At 44.2% G+C, this 17,909-nt stretch overlaps 1 protein-coding gene across 1 annotated transcript; it reads left to right on the top strand.

The window, feature by feature from the left end:
- Positions 1–8,653: 8,653 nt before the first annotated feature.
- COX20 (cytochrome c oxidase assembly factor COX20) lies at positions 8,654–12,842 on the top strand. Its single transcript, XM_069800603.1, has 4 exons — positions 8,654–8,879; positions 11,102–11,216; positions 11,342–11,405; positions 12,016–12,842. Exons 1-4 carry the CDS (start codon positions 8,847–8,849, stop codon positions 12,155–12,157), a joined length of 354 nt encoding a protein of 117 aa, XP_069656704.1. The 5' UTR covers positions 8,654–8,846; the 3' UTR covers positions 12,158–12,842.
- The last annotated feature ends 5,067 nt before the right edge of the window (positions 12,843–17,909 follow it).

Below are 17,909 nucleotides of genomic sequence, written 5' to 3'. Positions count from 1 at the left end.
TCTTGTTAGGGATTGGTCTTTCACCACAATTTGCCTGAACAGAAAATTATGCCAGTTATAGATAAGATTTTAAAGAGACCTCTAATATGTGCCAAATAAATCTAAGGCTTGCCTGTAGTTAGCTTGGAAAAAAAACCCCCAAAAACCCAGAACTTTGAACAGCATTAGTTTTTTAATATTCATTACAAGCATTTGAAAAAGATGGGGGAGCATTTCAAAAAGATGGGGGATTTAAGACAAACTACTGTATTGCAATGATCATCTTGATCGAGTTTAAAGTACCCTCACAGGAGGTAAAGAAATGTAAAAAGGAAACCATAAAATACGGGAATGCACGTATTGCTCCCAAGCGTAAGGACGACGTGGGAATCGGGTGGAACCGACACTATTATTCAGAATTACATTATCATAAGCCCAAGTTAGCACTCTGAAGGACCGTTCATCAAAATAAGCACTCCTTTCCCTTCCTCACCTTAGAAATGGCCCCTCTCTGAAGCACCAAGTTCAGTGAAGCTTCTTGTAGAAGTTTCCTGCCAACACAGACTTCCCCAGGACTGGAAGAATAACTCACCAGCTACCTCTGGCTGGTGTTAGGCTATTTTAGCTTCAGCAGACCAGAAAAACTAATCTATTAGACGCCAATTGTATCCAGCTCTCTAAGAATTTTAAATGGTTTGTAAGTGAGGTAATTAAGCACATGTTTAGCTTCTGGTCTTGTTTCTGCAGAGGTACTGAGAAGGCACAAGTCTGACATGCTGGGAAAATAAAACTATTAGCATGGGAAAATGTATGGGAAAATAAAACTACCAGCATAAATAAAGAAACCTTTCTGCATAGATCAGTAGCCACTGAATAGATGCCCATGTTCAGGAGGTCTGAAACTGAATTTAAGGAGCAGCTAGCTATCTCACTGGTGAGGATAATAGCACTGGGCCCTACACTAAGGGAGACTCCTGAAGGCTTCCCCAGTGGCACCACTGTGCACATGGAGGTGGACGACAACTAGCAGTTCCGTGCTGAGGGTGCACACAAATCCCCCCCGGTCCACCCAGGAACAATTCCTCCAGCACCCCAGAGAGCTCCAGTTGCCCTACTTTTTTCCAAAACCTCAGAGCACAACTTCTGCCCCCCACCAAATTCTGCTGGCTGTCTTGCATCAGGTGCTCTGTAGAGTTAATTCATAGATGTACGTGACTTTAGCCCCAGCACGCAATGCTTTAGGCACGAAACTAGCATCCTCCAAAATCAAAATCCGACAGAAGGTCGTAGCCCTCGGTAGCCAGTCACCAACAGACTGACTCAGCCTTCAGGCCAGGTCACAGTGTGGCATCAGGAAAGAGCAAAAAATACTGGATGCAAAAACACCAGCAACAAGATATGAAGTATTTTTAATCTCTGATCCTTCTCAGAAAGCAGCAGAAACCACACCAGGTGCAGAAATATTTATATGCTAAATTAACACTCTCGGTGTGCAAGACATGAACTCAGTCCTGTCAAAAATGAGAAAAACCTTGAATTCTTGCCAGGGAATCTGGACACCATAGCAGGACACCTGAGGTGCCTGCAAATCTGGAACAACTGTTTGGAAATAATATGTTGTGTTTGACTTTGATCTCTCAAATCTCAGCCTTGCAGACTGGCTGTTTCTTATGAGATCTTCCTGAAGCCCCTTGCCAAAGGTGCGCCATTTTGCATAGGAGATCCTGCCCTAGCATACTGAAACCAGCCTTTGTAGCATGATGAAAAAATGTACCCTGAATTCTCTGAATCTTTCCACCTATTTTGGATGGCAGCTGTCTTCTTAGGAGTATACTGTTACTTCCAGCGGAACAAAACACCTTGCATCTGGCAGGGTACTAGCGGACAGCCGTATCACCAGACAAGGTGGGGTGCAGATAAGTCAGTGAAACCTACTCCAGAATGTTTGGTACTTGATTACAAAATTAAAATCAAACCCCCAAACCCCTTACCCTGCCCCCAAAAAAACAAAAAAAAAAAAAAAGAGAAAAATTGAAGAAAGAAACCCCAAGGTGTAATGAGATCTACCTGATGCACTATATTTTTTTTTCTAGTTGATACATGGCATCATTTCTGAACATCCTCTCCAGCTGTCTGATTTGAGTGTCTACTTTGATATTCTCTGCTCCTTGAATGTGACTCCTCTTTCCCTGTATGCTGCTAATTATACATCTACTTTAATGGCACATTGCATGCAAAACACATCATCAAAGTGGCTCCTGGCACACCACTTCTCTCCTCTCTTACCCTTCAGTTCAGTGATATCATTATATTATATCACTGTCTGTGTTAAAAGTGAACCAGTTGTCCAGACCATAGCACATTAAAGCAATAAGAGGGTTCTTTCCCTTCTCTGGGCTTCAGCCTAATCTTGGCAAAAATGCAAGAACCACAGTGAGTAATGCAAAAAGTTAATTTAGCTAGTGTTGAATATATAGGGAAAAGTGTAAGGACAGGAGAAGAACACCATGATACTTCCTCAGAACACCCTTGCAGCCTCCAGCAACTTGTGCTGAGAGAATTCTTACGCCTGAGAGGGTGCCTGAGCATTTAATAGCCTTCAATAGATTTTCTTTCTTTTCCTCTATGAATTTTCTGGTTCTGTTGTGCTGTTTAAACAGCTTATTTCTAAATAAATTTCTTACTGGCACAACCCTCTTCAGTTTGTTATGACTTCTCAGAAACCACATCGCAAAAGAAACAATTACCATACAAATATCTTATTAATTCTAGTCTCCAGTTTTCCCTCAGGAATTAATAAAGATTAAGCCTGACACATTCATATGACAGACATGGAACACGAAGCTCAGAGTTCATAATAACCCCCCTCCACACTTCGTGATAGAAACCTCAGGACAGCTACTGTATTTTGAAAAACTAAGACGTGAAATGGAAGGGGAAGTTTTAAAATAAAGTGAGATAAACCTGTTAGGAATGAAACAGGCCTAAGTAAAGCAGATGTGAGGCAAGAGAAGAGTTCCCTTCCGAACTCCTGTTTCTATAACCCTATGGTTACTAGGTCATTATTATTCACATTTGTTTCAGAAATAGCATGTATCTCCTAATGTCTTTAGTTTCAGAAAACAAGTTCTACATCTTACAAAGTTGCAACTTAAAAAAATGGACCAAAAAATGGCAGAAATAAATACTACCATCTTCAGCTTGAAGTGGATTACAGTGACATACAAGAAAGCTTAGTGTCTGTCAGTATTTGCCATTAAGACATTTAAGACATGCTTTATAGACAAAACAGAAGTCATTTACATTATATGAAAAAATTTGGTTAACTGAGAAAAACTCTCTTCTATTTTTAGTCAGAAGTATCCTTAAGTCCAATTGCTACTAATAAGTCAGGAAATTCTAAATGTAGCTCTACATTTAACAGTATAGCTGCAATTATAACTATTATGTTATTTACTGTTATTGTTATTTACTGTTATTGTTATGTTATTTACCATTAAGTTCTTCACTGTGAGGGTGGTGAGGCACTGGAACAGGTTGCCCAAAGAGGTTGTGGATGCCCCATCCCTGGAAGTGTTCAAGGCCAGGTTGGATGGGGCTTTGAGGAACCTGGTCTAGTGGAAGGTGTCCCTGCCCATGGCAGCGGGGGCTGGAACTAGATGATCTTTAAGGCTCCTTCCAACCCAAACCATTCCATGATTCTATGATTCCATGTTTTACGTAAGACTTCTTTTTTAACATAAACCCCTCTTGCTTTTTGAATCAAGTGCCTGAATAAGATAAGCAGATTAAAAGATCTGGTAGAAGAAATACAGCCATTAGAAGCCTGCCCTTGTTTCCCTGGCTTTTAGAGGAGTATGTTGCATTAACCTATCTTATGTGTTGCAGCTGAAAAGATCATTTGTACGGGCAGTTAGGCAAAGTCAACCTACCGAAACGATCAGCAAAGCCAACCCAAAATAAAACTGTCTTCAAGCTGAAATTTAATTTGCACTAGCATTAATGCTTGGGGAAAAAAAGTAATTTTTTTTATTCAATTGCACAAGTATTGTTGCTGACTGCCTTGGCAACTGCAGCCTGCACACACTTTTTGTGCCTGCCCTGTGCCCACAAGGGTGGTTACTCTCACATAACCTACTGCTGTCATGATAACCATTTACCACCACAAAACTATCCAGGTATGTAACTCCTACACACTTGCATCCAGTAACATAATGTCCTCCTCCTGAAGGACAAACACCCTCATGAGAACCAAGGACATGAGTGGAATAACCACCCTCTTCCTGACTTCTGGCAATTCTAAGCACCCCTTGCTTTCACGGCTTATGAAATGGCATGTGGTCACCACAAGCAATTGCTTGACTGCTATTTAAGTAGCTTCAGGGTGACCATGAAGACAGATAAAAAGTCCCACTGGACGTATCCAAAATTTGTCTTGAGGCATGCCTCAACTACTAGCCCAGCAACCTGACAGCCTGCTACCTGCCAAACAACATCTGCAACGGAGCAACTTCTTGAGGCACTTGATCTAAATCTGCACTGCTCGCAAAAGATCAGCGTGTTTCTCCCCTCATGATGGCCAGGCAACAGCTTTTTGTGTAGTGTTAGTTTTCAGCTGCATCAGGTGGCAGAGCTGGTGGTACCAGCGAGAAGGCAGGATTGCACAGCAAAGAGGAAGGCCTGGACCACCTCTGGTGCCAGCAGCCCGCCTTGGAAGAGTTTAAGCTACGTGTGGAGCTGAAAGGCAAAGCCAAGAGTGGTTTGATACCAACAGACAGAGCAGCCCCCACTTGCCAGTAACAACTGCTATGGACAGACCAGGAGAGCCTTCACAAACTACCTGGGCAGAGCACACAACACTTAGGGAGATGCTGAATTCATCCCACTGAAGGTTAGTTATCTGAAAGGTCTATGGTAGCCATCAACCTAAAGTGGGTATCATCCATACTGCCTATTAAATGTATTTCTTAGGACAGGCTTGTCACATCTCTCGCAGGTGCCTGCTTCTCCACAAGGCTACATGAACAGCTTATGGTATAGGAGTAACTTACATGACCAAGATGTGCCAAAGGTAGGAAATTCCACGTATGTGTGATGGCTTCCTCCTTCTAGGGAGTACAGCCCAAATTGTTTCATAAGTGACGAGGTCCTTGTACGTAGGTTGACACCCCTGAAGCAAGCGCTCTGTGTGATGAAGGAAATAAGCACTGGCGAAGTCAGTGAGCCAGGTTCCCGTCTGCACTGTTGTGACACGAGTGCCTTTTGTCTGCTGCCCCATGTCCTGCACAGGGGGGCCTCTTTCCCGCTGCTGGACTGACAAGAGTTTTGCCTGGCCTGGCCTTTAAACACGGAGGTGAAGGGTGATGGGACAGAACAAGGATTGCTGCCAAAGACCAACCCAAACCATTCCCAAGCTGGCAATTTCAGGATGGAGTGGACAGGCATGCAGCTTCACAGCAAAGAATGCTACACCTTATTGATCAACACTAATAAAAATAAGGACTGCATAAATATAGGAAAAGTTCAAACTGCTGAGAGCGAGTGTCAGTCAGCATGCTATGATGGATAAAATTCAGAATGCATAGGCAGCTTCTGCCAAGGGTCTCCAGCTCCAGGTAATGTCATTAAGTAAATAAGTATCTTTCTATATCGGTCATGTCCTTTAGGGTCAGAAAACTAAGGCAGCAATCCCAAACATATATACAAGGTGCCCGGCTTCCAGAAACGTCACAGCCTCCCTGTCAGTGGAGGAAGGCATGTAGGCCAGGGCTCTTGCTCAACCACCTTCCCTGTAGGACACACCGGCAGGGTACAACGGAAGATACTCTGGGACATGCCTCTGCCAGGCCAGCTGTACCAAGGGTTTAATCAGAGGTCGGTCCAGCCCTCGTAGCAAATCAAGTTGGCAAGGCAGCAGGCGTATTTCAGCAGCTCTCACGTTCCCTGTACTGTCACCCTCATAAACGTTAACAGTACCACATGCCCACACAGCCTCAACCCGCTTGATCAACTAACAGGCTAAAACCTGCATTTTAGCTAGCTAGAACTAATTATTTGCATTTTTATTTGAATCCAGGATGCGAAAAAGAACATCCTACTTCCAGAGCCTTCAAAACACGTCAGGAGAAAAGCAGCAGAAGTACAAGGCTCATGCTTCAAGAGCCCTGCCCTCCTCAAGAGCCGGCTGACATTGCCCCGTGCCCCCGCACACCCCGACGTCTCCTCAGGTCCCTACGGGCCACAAGGGAAAGCCAGCTGCGCGCTTCAGGCTATCCCAAAGTGTCGCATCAGCGGCCCCTCTGCTTTTCAGCTAAGGAGGCTCCAGCCCAAGAGTCTTTGCTGATCCCAAGCACTGTCAAACAGCGCTCTGTCTACTTCCAATTCCACAAAGGGTAACAGTTACTAATTTTAGAGCAACTTCTAAAGCCCACGAAGCAGAACTGTGAGGTCCAGCAGTAAAGCAGATTAATGACTGAGTGCCAAAGACAGGGAAAAAAAATTAGAATGTTACGTTTATTGCCAATGGGTATTTCAGTGTAATCTGTGTGATTTGGATATTTGGAAAAGGGATAAATGACATGTAGGGAAAACCACGCGCTTCTCCTTAGCCTATTCTTGACTATCAGACAGAAGATGCTCTATTTGTGTACTCTGCTCTCCAGCACCTTAATTCTAAAACCCATTTCCTGTTTCAAAGCAAAAAAAGACCTTTCCATTCTTCTCCTTCAAAATATGAACTTCTGCAGGCCAGGCCACCTCATCAGTAGTAAAAGCAGTGTCTGTTTTTCACCATTGTGGCCTTGTTAATCTCAGATATATTAGCATGCTCTTGGGATTTCTTACTATATTCCTCAATGTTTGTCATTGCTTAATAAAATGCAGTTACATTTTTTTTTAAACCAACTAAGATAAAAACAGACATTGCAAACTTTTCAAAGGAGAGATTATGCCAATAATTTTGTTTTTCAAATACTATAGCAAATGTCCTATGTTCGCAGCAGTACATACATAACACCCGTTAGCTTTGAACTGGCTTAACTACTCACAATTCAGGGAATGTTTACTATCTTTTTAAAACAGATAGCAAATGTATTGAATCGGCATGTTCCATGAATTCAGAGCATTGCCTGTGAAGTCCACAAAGATGATAGAACAGTGATAGATTGGGACTGTTGGGAAGGACTGAAACTTATTTCTAATCCATCAGAGATTTAAAATAGCTTATGTAAATGTACAGCAGCACTTTTCAACTAGTGATACATGAAAATTGATTATGTCTCAAAGTACATCGTTTCCAAAATCCTGAAAAGACTTAAGTAGTAACAGAAAACTCAAATTGGCTTAGATGTCAGTGTGTGAAAAAGACCATTTTATTTAGCATAGGATTAGAAAAACCCCACATACAAAAATAATCTTTAACAAGGTCTGAAGGCATCTCATTCCTCCTAGGAAAGTAACGTGTTTTTTAAATCAAAGAGGAATACTACGCATCTCTCATCCTTGTTATACTCCCATCACTAAGATGGAAAAGGTCCTAAACTGAACCCTCCCTGTAATTCACTGCTTGGCAGGTAGAGACTTGTTTTCTTGCAGCAGAATGTGCTTTTACAGTATCTTCCAGAACTATAAAACTCTTGTCCTACGGTACTTGGCACTATTTCCCTCTTCAGGTATAATTATGTATCTACGGGATCATTTCCAGTAGGCCTACCTGATTTAGCACAGGACTTAGCCCTACCGAACCCACTCGTGTTTTGTCCAATTCAGTTGCGAATGTCCCACATGAAAGCATTTTCAAGAGCGCTTCTTTTGAGACAACTCTTCCTTAAAAGAAACCGTTCTTCCTCCACCTCCTTCCCCCTGCCACCACGGCCCCCTCCTCCCCGTCGCACATCCCCTCCTCGCCCCATCCTGGGCCGTGCCCCGCGGGCGCCGGCGAGAACCTCTCCCCCATCCCGTCCGCCGTGCCTGCGCCGCTACCCGCCGGAGCCTCCCATGGCCTCCTTCTCCCACTAGGTGCTACTCGCTCAGCGCGTTTTCGTCTCCTGCTCCTGTTACCGCTCTCTGGGCTTTCAGAACTCGGCTCAGACGGGCTGCGGCCGAGGCCGCCGGGCTGCGGCAGGGCCCCTCTGCGAGGGCTCCCGCTAGGCCGCCGCCGAGCCGGGAGCTGCTGGAAAGCCCTGCTCAACGCCCCGTTCCGCGGCGAGGCGCGCCGCCACCCAGAAAGCCCCCAGGGCGGCGGTACGGCGGACTCGCGCCGCTCTCCCCACGCACGAAGGATGGCCGAGGGCACGGGTGACGCGGCACCGGCCCGCCAGGCTGCCGCAGCCGCCTCCCTCACGGCGGCCAACCGGGAACCGCGGCGGCGCAGGGAGGCGGGGGCCGGCCCGCCCTGGCCCGCAGGCTGGGCCCTCAGGGCGCTGCCGACGATCGCTGCCGCGGCCGCTCCGGCAGAGCCGGGCGGGCTGCGCGGCGCGGCGCGCAGCAGCGAGGGCCGGACGCCGCCGCCCCTGCGCGCCCGGCGGAGGCGCGCGCCTGGAGCGACGGGGGGGCGGGGGCGGGCCGAGCGCCAGCGCCAGCGCCGCGCGCCCTCCCCCTCCTCCCGCCCGCGCGCGCGCCCGCGCGCGCGCGCCCTGCTCCGTGACCCATTTCACTGAACAAAGGATTTTGCTGGAATCTCAGCGCTAGACCTAAAATGGCGCCGGCGCGCTCGCCCGCCCCCGCCCCCCCCGCGGGCACCATAGAGACGGGGCGGGCCGGGGCGGGTAGAGCGGCCCCTGCTCGTGCCTTCTCTACGCGGCCGTAGTCCGGCCTCGCTGGTGCGCGGCGGGGGAGGGGGCGCGGGCCGGCGAAGGCGCTGTCACGTCATGGCGGACGAGGGCGACTCTGAGCCGAGGAAGGTAATGGGGGGCGGGGGGGGGGGGGGGGCGAGGGGCCCTGCCCGCCCCGCGCGCGGCCGCAGCCCTCCCCCCTCGCCGGAGCGCTGCCCCTCCTCCCCTCCCCCCCAGCCCTGCTTGAGGGGGGCGGCTGAGGGAGCCGTGCCCGTAGGGTCTCGCCCCGGCTGGGCGGCGGGGAAGCCCCCGGAGCGGCGACCGAGAGTCGTCCCCGGGGGGTGGCGGGGCCGGGGCGGGCCTGTGGCCCGCAGAGGCGCCGGAGGCCGACGGTGCACGGAGCCTTTCACGCGTTCTACGGGTTCACCGCCCGCCCCGCTGAAGGGCAGCCGGGCCCTCGGGGGAGGAGGAGGAGGAGGAGGAGGAGGAGGAGCTGTGCCGCCGCCACGGTCCCTGTCCCACGCGCGGCAGTGCCCGCGAAAGCAGCCGGGGAGCCCAGCGCTGGGGACGGGGGAGGTTATCGCAGACCACTTGTGAACCCCCGTGGGTTTTGCTCCAGAGGAAATAATTAGGGAACAATAGACGGAAACCGGCGGCAGAACTGAGGCTCTCTAGGGCCAGGTGGGTGGGGTGGGGGTTTTGTGTTTGTTTTTCCACGGACCCCGTTACAGGGCTTTCTCTTTGTGGGTGAAACACTGTCATGACGCTTGAGCGAGCCTAACGCCGGTAGTTAGCAATGGTTAAACTCATAACAAGTGATTTCAAGTAGAGCAACAGGTGAAACGCTATTTTAAAAGGGTGCATCATGCTGCATGGATGTAGCAGGGATACTTTCTTAGCCAACAACAGCAACATATCGAGTGACTTCTTCCGTATGAGAGGACTTGAAATTACTCATTAGGAAATTAGACCAACATAGACCAAATCCTTTTTGTCTCACTTGTACACAGGGATTATGGGGAAACAGCTGATGGCTGTCCCTAGGGAACATAGATAAAATTATTGGTGGCAATTTCCATACTTGCATACAAATCCAGCTGTTGTCAGATGCTTGCCATCCCTATTACCACAGTCAGATGTGTTTCCAAATGCCTTGTCTCACAGAGTTGTCAGCCCTCCACAAAGAGTTGACTGTAGTACTCCATCTTCAAAATCTACTTTGTCCAAGCAGAATAGCTTTACAAAAAAACATTTTAAAAAAATCCTTCGAAATTTTAGTTGATACAGTTGGTATTTAATGGTCTAAGGGTTTAAACACAATAGAATGAAGACAAATTCTCACACCATCCCTAACAAAAGACTTAATAGCGGAAGGATGTGCTGATGTTACTGCGGTGCAGCCACCTTAACCCTGACCCATGTTATCTAGAGGCCTTTTTGTATGTAGTTTCTCACTCTTGCTTATGGCGCGAATGCGCATGTGCAAGGATGTTTGTCAGGTGGGAAATGTGAGTTGCATTCACGTTAGAAGACTTGGATTTTGCAGAAGCCAGGGTAGGCATGTCTGAAATGAAAAGTGTATTTCAGTTCACGGTTGGGTTTATGAATGCCACGTGGAATTACCATTTGAAAATTAAATAGCAAACTGATGGTTACAAGCAGTTACAAGCTAGGGTACGTTACAGATGTGAGACGGAGTATGAAATAGTTTGAATAATTTTTATCACTAGGTTCATTTAAAAACTTATGTGTTGTATATAGAAGAATTTCTGTGCACAGCCCTGCCTGTATATAGGATTAGATTAAAAATTACTGGTTTATAAATGTTTTTATTCAATGTTCAGTATAAGGTTCCCTACTACATGCACATTCTCTGGTAATTTCACCTTTTTTTTAAGCACATTTGCCTTTTCAAATATTAAAATTATGTGGCATAACTGACTGGATAATTGATTGTAATCTTACCTGTTTGTTGCGATGTACGTTGGTTTTGAACAAAGATCCTGGATTTTGAAGGTTTTCTCCCTTCTTTTTTGGGGGAATGTAAAGGAAAAAATGAAATAGTTCTTTTATAATATTCAATAGAAAGGATGGATCAACAGGTTTGTACAAAATGATGCTGCCTAAATCAATAGTTAACTCTTCCAAAACCGTTCCTGATATAGCTATGCATGTTCACTTTTGCTCAGATATATAACCCTGCAAGTAGGAAATCCTCAAGTGGTTATTTTTGACTACTAAGGCAACAAGTCCATTTTACAATGGAGTTGGCATCATAGATCTCTACAAAAGTAATTTTTTAAATTTATTATGTGTTTCGTTTTTGGTTTGGTTTTTTTTTTTTCTTGCAGTCCTTCAAACTCCTAGGATTTCTTGATGTTAAAAGTGTTCCATGTGCACGAGAATCAGTGCTCTATGGCTCCCTGGGATCTTTAGTTGTGGGTCTTGGACATTTTTTAGCAACTAGTAAGTACTTATTCCTTCTTTTTTTAATATATTTATTTGCATGGAAAAAACAGGTTTTATTAATAATGGGAAGTCATCCAAGGTTTTTTCTCTAATTTTTTTGAGGATTTTTGTTTTTCTTTCAGGTAGAGTTAGAAGATCTTGTGACTTTGCAGTTGGTGGCTTTATTTGCACAATGTTGGGATACTGGTATGTAAAACGCTTCTTGAATTTTGACCTAGGTTGGCTGCTTTGTACAACATGATACCCATGTGACCTTTCACACTGTTTTTGAAACTCCACAAAAAAACTTGCCTAGCAAAGCGTCCTCTTCTTTCTCCCTGAAATAGTTCTCTCTCTCTTTTTTTTTTTTTTTTTAAAGGAAGAGAGTTCAATGAATTAGAATTTTTATGTTAATTTTTTTTTTTTTAAACTTGTTATTGTTTCTGGAAGCCTAAGAGATCAAACCAGCCAGTTATTTCCATCTTTCTTAATTCTTTCTTTTTTTCTTCACATATGCATGTCATCCTTCTGTCCTAATTATAAAGGCAGCATACTAAATGGTCATGACATTAAGATTCAAATTATAGCAATTAGCTTTTTCCATTGGACTTGTATATCCCGCTCCTCAGTGGCTGCATAATGTTTGCCTTAAAGAAATAGCAGTTACCCTAGTATTTTCATTATGCATCATTTTGTAATGAATTTTACTAGCATTATTATATGTGGTTTCAACTTTTTCAACTGGCTGAATAACTCTGATTTGATACTGTCACTCATATAAAGCAGGGAATCCTGTTTTCTTGTCATCCCCCTCTAGGTTTTACTGCAGGTACAATTTGGCCCAACACAGGATCCGGCAAAGAATGCTTAAAGAAGGAATGAGAAACAAAATTTTATTTGAAGGCAGTTCTCTTGATCCAGAAAGAAAACAAACTGGCAATGAAAGAAGTGATTCATAGTCTGCTATAGAGGAATCTGTGGTCTAATACAGCTTTGGGAGAAGGTGGTCCGAAAATGGCAGTCTTCCCTGTAAATGTGTGAGGTGCCTAAAACTGGTAAATCATGCTGGTTTTCCTAGCAAATCCAAGCAAGAAATTCTTAGCAAATCTGTTAAGTCAGTATACAAGTCTGTCTTTGTTTCATCTATGTCTGTATGTATATGACTGTGTACACAGATAGTATTGACCTCCTGTTCAACATCTGGGAACTGATGTGTTCTGTTACAGGGTCTCAAGAGGATTAATGACGGGTTTTGGGACTGCTTTAACTTCCATTATAAACAGAAGGGTTAATTTTAGTGAAGTTGTAATTACATCTCATTTCAATATAGGAAAATATTTTCATCAGCTGTTCTCTTGAGTAAACTTATCTTTCAGTGCTACTGTTAATTGTGCTGTTTGTAAAACAGGAACATTTAAACAGCAGGTGACCACTTTGCTTGTGCAAGGTGAGTGGTATTGGTAGCCTTTGTAAGATTTCAGCTGCAGAATAACTTCAGATAATTTATATACACAGTGAAGTTGAAGGATTTCATCTTTGTTCTGTCTGTGCGAAACTAAGAATAAAATCACACTTCAGAAGCAGTCTAAGCTATGTAAGTAACTAATCTTTTTACTTGATTAAAAATCTTGCTCTTCTATTTAAGATATTTCCTTACAATTGGTGGAATAATAATTTACATTATTTGTAAGTAGCAATGGTCAGTAGTTGTGGTGTTTTTTTTTTTTTTTTAAAGGCATGTTCTACTTGTATATTTCACTGTACATTTTCAGTTAAATATCACTATATAATTTCAAGGAAACCATCTTATTTGGAAATACAGTGTTAGGTGGTAAAAAGATGAGTGATGGCCTAATATTCCTTGCTTGCTTCTGTCTACACCAGTGACACAATGCATTTATTTTTTTTCACAACATGATTTATAGTATGTTGTGCTGTAAGCACTTTTTGGTCTAAAGGCATTCACTGAGCAAAAATAGTCCTTTCCCCTCACCCTGTTAGTCTGAGAGAGTTTGTGATCTGTTGTTAACTCAAGTTGGTGTGGGGAGGTTTGGGGATCCAGATGCAAAGAGCAGCACTGCTCTACTTATTTAATTTGGAAATATACTTGAGAGCACTATACAAACATGCTATTTACACTAGGATAATTAAACTTTTACCCTCTGTGGATTAGCCTCTTACAAGAAGAAAACAAACTGTATACTCTGTTTCTTTTTTTTCCTCTATTCCTCTTGTTTCTTTTGGAGGAAACAATAAAGATAAGTTTTATGGAGGACATTCATTTCAATAGCTTTATATTAAAAGTCTCCAGAAAACTGGAGTTAGTGTGATGAAAGACTTCCTGTCCTCACTGCAAAATCTAAACTCAGAAGTTAACTGGTAGCTAACTCTTAATTCAGAAGAGAAAAATGTTTCCCCTCATTCTGTGCTGGGTGAGGAGGGGTAGAGGGGGAGGGAAGCTCCTTCCCTTTGGGGTAGAAGGTGTTGCCTCATAAAGCCATTGGAGCGGCAGTGGGAAACTGAGCGAGCCATGAACCAGGACTTACCAAGCTCCTATTTTAATGCATGGTTGAGTTCTTTCCTATCTGACCTAAGAAAAGGAACTGCAACCTAAGCAGGGGGTCTTTTGGCTGCGAGGTCATAGTTCAGCTGGGGAGTTCAGGAAACAAAAGCATGCAGATGAAAATTTACTCCTTGGCAAAGAGCAGTTGTAGAGAAAGAAGAGAATACTGTTTCATACTGATAGGAAAGAAGTTAGCATGCGCATAATGGCATCCTTCAAAATGCACAAGTACTGTGACTGATGAGAAAAAAGGAGAAGCGTCATGATACTGTGTAAATTGAAAAATCTGGGGAAAACTGCAGCATTAGATCCTCCCCGGTGTTAATTGGTGTCGGTTTAAGCCACTGCATTTAAGGATGTTAGCTCAATAGCAGCCTAACTACAGTATTAGCAAATCTGGCCAATAACAGTGAAATTCTAGATGTATCTATCTGCATTACGTAGATAGCCAATCTCATAGTTCTGTTTCACTTTACAAAATGTAAAATGAGTATGCCAGATGTTAACAGAAAAACGGGGAAAGAGGCAATATGCAGGCAGTCTCGCCAACACGTTTGAGCTTCATTATCTAGTAAAATTTGAGGTGGAATTGAGCTAACCAAAGTCAGAGCCTTTGCTGAATGGGGCGGGGGGATAAGGCAAGGAAGCTGTGAGCAGGAGTCAGTTGGCATGAAAGGGGAGGGCCTGCAATAGCAAAGGGAAGAATACTCATGGTTAAACATGCAGGGGAAAAAAGTCAGTGTAATTACTCAAAGCGCCGGCTACAGCTACTTTTGTGCCAGCTATGGAAAGTGGATTGAATGTGACTGACGGGTTACAAACCCCTGTTGAAAGGGTGAGGGACAGGACAAAACCCAAAAATCTGGAAGCTATTAGTTGTTGTAAATTAGGATACGTTCACAAGAAAATAAAAATTACAGTAATTTTAATAGAAGTAATTTTAACATTTGAAAACAATTTCCTAACTAATTTTTAAATTAGTGAGCCATATTGCTATTAATGCTATTTTTTTTTAATCTAAGTCATTGGTGAAAACATGTAGCATGCATCTGTGTTTTATTATCGGACTTGATATCTTTAAGTATTGCTGCTAATGACAAATGTGATAGTTCTTGCCTTATCGAGGTTCAAAATATTCCTCAAGTTAAAACTTACCAGGCTGTTACTAGAGAGGAGGAATCATAATTTTGAAGATGTTTGGTTTTCATCCCTCTGAATGAGCCTTAAAAAGGAAAGAATTAAGTATAGCAATGTCAAGCTATAAAGTTGCTAAAATCGTGTTTATTTTACTGAGTTATGTTACTTGGTCACTGAACGGTGACTGACAAGCACAATTAGTTTTTATCCCTGAAGTTAGTAAAATCCTCCCTGAAAGCAATCTAAAACACCACGAAAATAAATAGATGGGTTTATGGCCCCACTCTCTCCTCCACACCCTACTTGTCCCACTCCCCGCAGTAGCGATACCCTTGGGAAGAGGTGTTTGCCAGCCCCCTCTGGCAGGAGTGCACACCTGGGGCTCCCAACAGCAACCAGAGCGCACCATGGCGCAAGGGCATGTGTCCTCCAAGCCTTTCAGGAAGGAAAGTCACTGTCAAGGCAACAGACTAAAACGTGGAATCCAAGGTTAATTGCCAGCTCTGTTACTAGAAATGTGTGTGATCAGATCGCCTCTGCACCGCAGTGCCTTTCACTAAAGCAAACGTAACGCTTCAGCCATCGGCAGTTGCGACTGGCTCAAAACACAAGAACATTTTTGAAGTTGACAGCAGAGGCAATTACAACTGTCATCCCAAACTTGTCATTTATGTCTTGACCCAAGCAGAGATTTTTGGGAGATGCTGGCTCTTGCTGCATTTTGCAGGCTTCCAGGCTATTCTCTGTGTGTCACCACCCACCCCAAGTCCTCATATGCTGCAAAGGAAGGGTCATTCCTGTCATTAACAAATGAGTCTGGCTTGTGGTAGGATGATTTTTTAGGCTGGGGGGGAATTACATTTGTTTTTTCTGGTGTAAGCAACCCAGGTAACAATGAAATACTTTGTGAACTCAGTTGTAATGAGCTCCCAAGTGAAAGATTTTCCCCAGCTTAGGAGGCTAATTCTCATACTTCTCTCATTCCTATCCAGGCGTTTAGCTCAGGAGCTCAGTGGTTACCAGTGAAAGTTGTTTGCTTGCTCCATTTAAAGTTTGAAACAAATACATTGTTATTGCCTTGGAAAACTGATCAAAACAAAGGTTTTACAGTATGTTCAGATTATAAGTACATGATCCTTGGATGATTTTTAAAATTTTTTTTTTTAAGAACTGAGAATTAAACGTCAGGAGTGGAGCTGAGCTTTAGTTAATGTGACTCAAGGCCTTGGAACATATATCCTTCTTAGGCTTAAAATGAAAATGCTACACTAAGCAAGTATGGCTGCTAAACCTTCAGATGGAGGCGGAGGAGCAGGCTGATGAAGAGAAGTTAGAGCCTTGGGTGATTTGAAGATGCAGACTTTTATTCACAGCTAGCAGCACCCTGACTGTAGGCCTGTTCGCAGGCCCCCACGTTTTCATGTGCTCTCTATTTTTTTTCTGCATGGGCTTGTAGTTTGTCTGAGAGCCATCCAGCAGTGGGTCTGCCTGTTCCTGTGGGAATAGGTCACAGCATCCCTGTATCTGCTTGTTTTAAAGATTAAGAGCAGTTTGTTCTGAGGAGGTTATTTTAATCCTTCCAGCTTCTGTCATGTCATGAGCAAGACTGCATCAGAGCCATCAAGTTTCCTGAACATGCCAGGAGCCCACTGGCAGTACCTGAAATGTACCGTGGGAGCAGATAATTACCACTGCAGGGCTCTTTAGACTGGCCAGAGCTCCAAAAACACCCAGCCTGTGTATTGTGGTGATCTGTTTAACAGAACCAAAGATTCCCGCTCTCGTGTCTTCAAGCACTGGAGAGAAGGAAACACATGCTTTGCTTGTTTTTTAAAATCCTTGTTATTTTGTCAAATGCTGTAACAAAAAGCAGCAGGTGTGTTCTCAGCCAACATGGCTTCTCTCTCTGGACAACAGATCCTCATCTCTCCTATTTATGGCAAATGGCTTGTGATCAACTGCAGTGATTATGGTGTGCATATATCCATGAGACATCTTGACGTTCAAGCCTGCATATACGTGCATGGCGGTTTTTTGGAGTTCACCTGCAAGCTTTACAACTCTGGCTGATATTCATGCTTTCCATCATCCAGGTCAAGAGTTCTTACCACCTTTACCTTTGCCAGGTGGCCAAACCAAGTGAGAAAGATCCTTCTCCACCACCTTGTCACTGTGACACTTCACAGCTGCTGCAGAAATGGGATGAGAGATCCACCCAGCCAGTTTTCCTATGGCTCCTTCTTCTGAGCAAATTCTCAGTCAGGGTGCCCACAATCTCTGCCAACAGAACATTCAGGATATGTTAACTTAAGTGATTAAAGGGAAGCTAACATCCCCTTCCCTGTCAGGAAACATTCAAGCTCTAGCTGAGATAATAGCAACATCACTGAAGATGAAAAGCCAATAACTGATTTATTATTGGGCAGATACAAATGGCTGTTGCAGGAGTCATCCATAAAGCAAAGAGAGCGCAAAAAAATTCCAACAGCCTGTTCCTCAAAATAGAGGGGATGATACTCTGTTCAGGCCCCCCAAAGAAATCTGGAATTACCAGTGATTATCACATGCTGTGCTTACAATGCTTTCATCCAACATTTAAAGCCCTCGAGGGTCACCCTGAGGCAGCATTGGGAGGCTGTGACAGAACTTGTTTGATTCTGTTTTTTAGCTGTGATAGTATCCAAGTGCCATGTTCTTCAGTAACTGCCTACTCGGAGTCCCAGATAGATAAAAAGAGCTCAGCCCTTTCTTTCTAAACCTCACAAAGTCCCCTTGAACCACTACCTTAGAGGGCTTCTTACCTCCGCTAACAAGCACGACAGTCTTCTCCATTCCAAAAGCCAGTCACCATTCATTTCTACTCACCATTTTCTGTGTCACCATTCACCCCTCTGCCAAGGACGCCACACCTCAGTTTGTATGCCTCTGTCACCCACGTGTGCACTCTCAAGACCATCTAAGACGTGCATCTGGAGAGCATCTAAGTGGGTCACAGAGTGACCACCTACCAC

The sequence above is a fragment of the Haliaeetus albicilla genome, chromosome 13, assembly GCF_947461875.1.
Source record: "Haliaeetus albicilla chromosome 13, bHalAlb1.1, whole genome shotgun sequence".
Classification (NCBI taxonomy): Eukaryota; Metazoa; Chordata; class Aves; order Accipitriformes; family Accipitridae; genus Haliaeetus; species Haliaeetus albicilla.
This window is presented reverse-complemented; position numbering and strand designations above follow the sequence as displayed.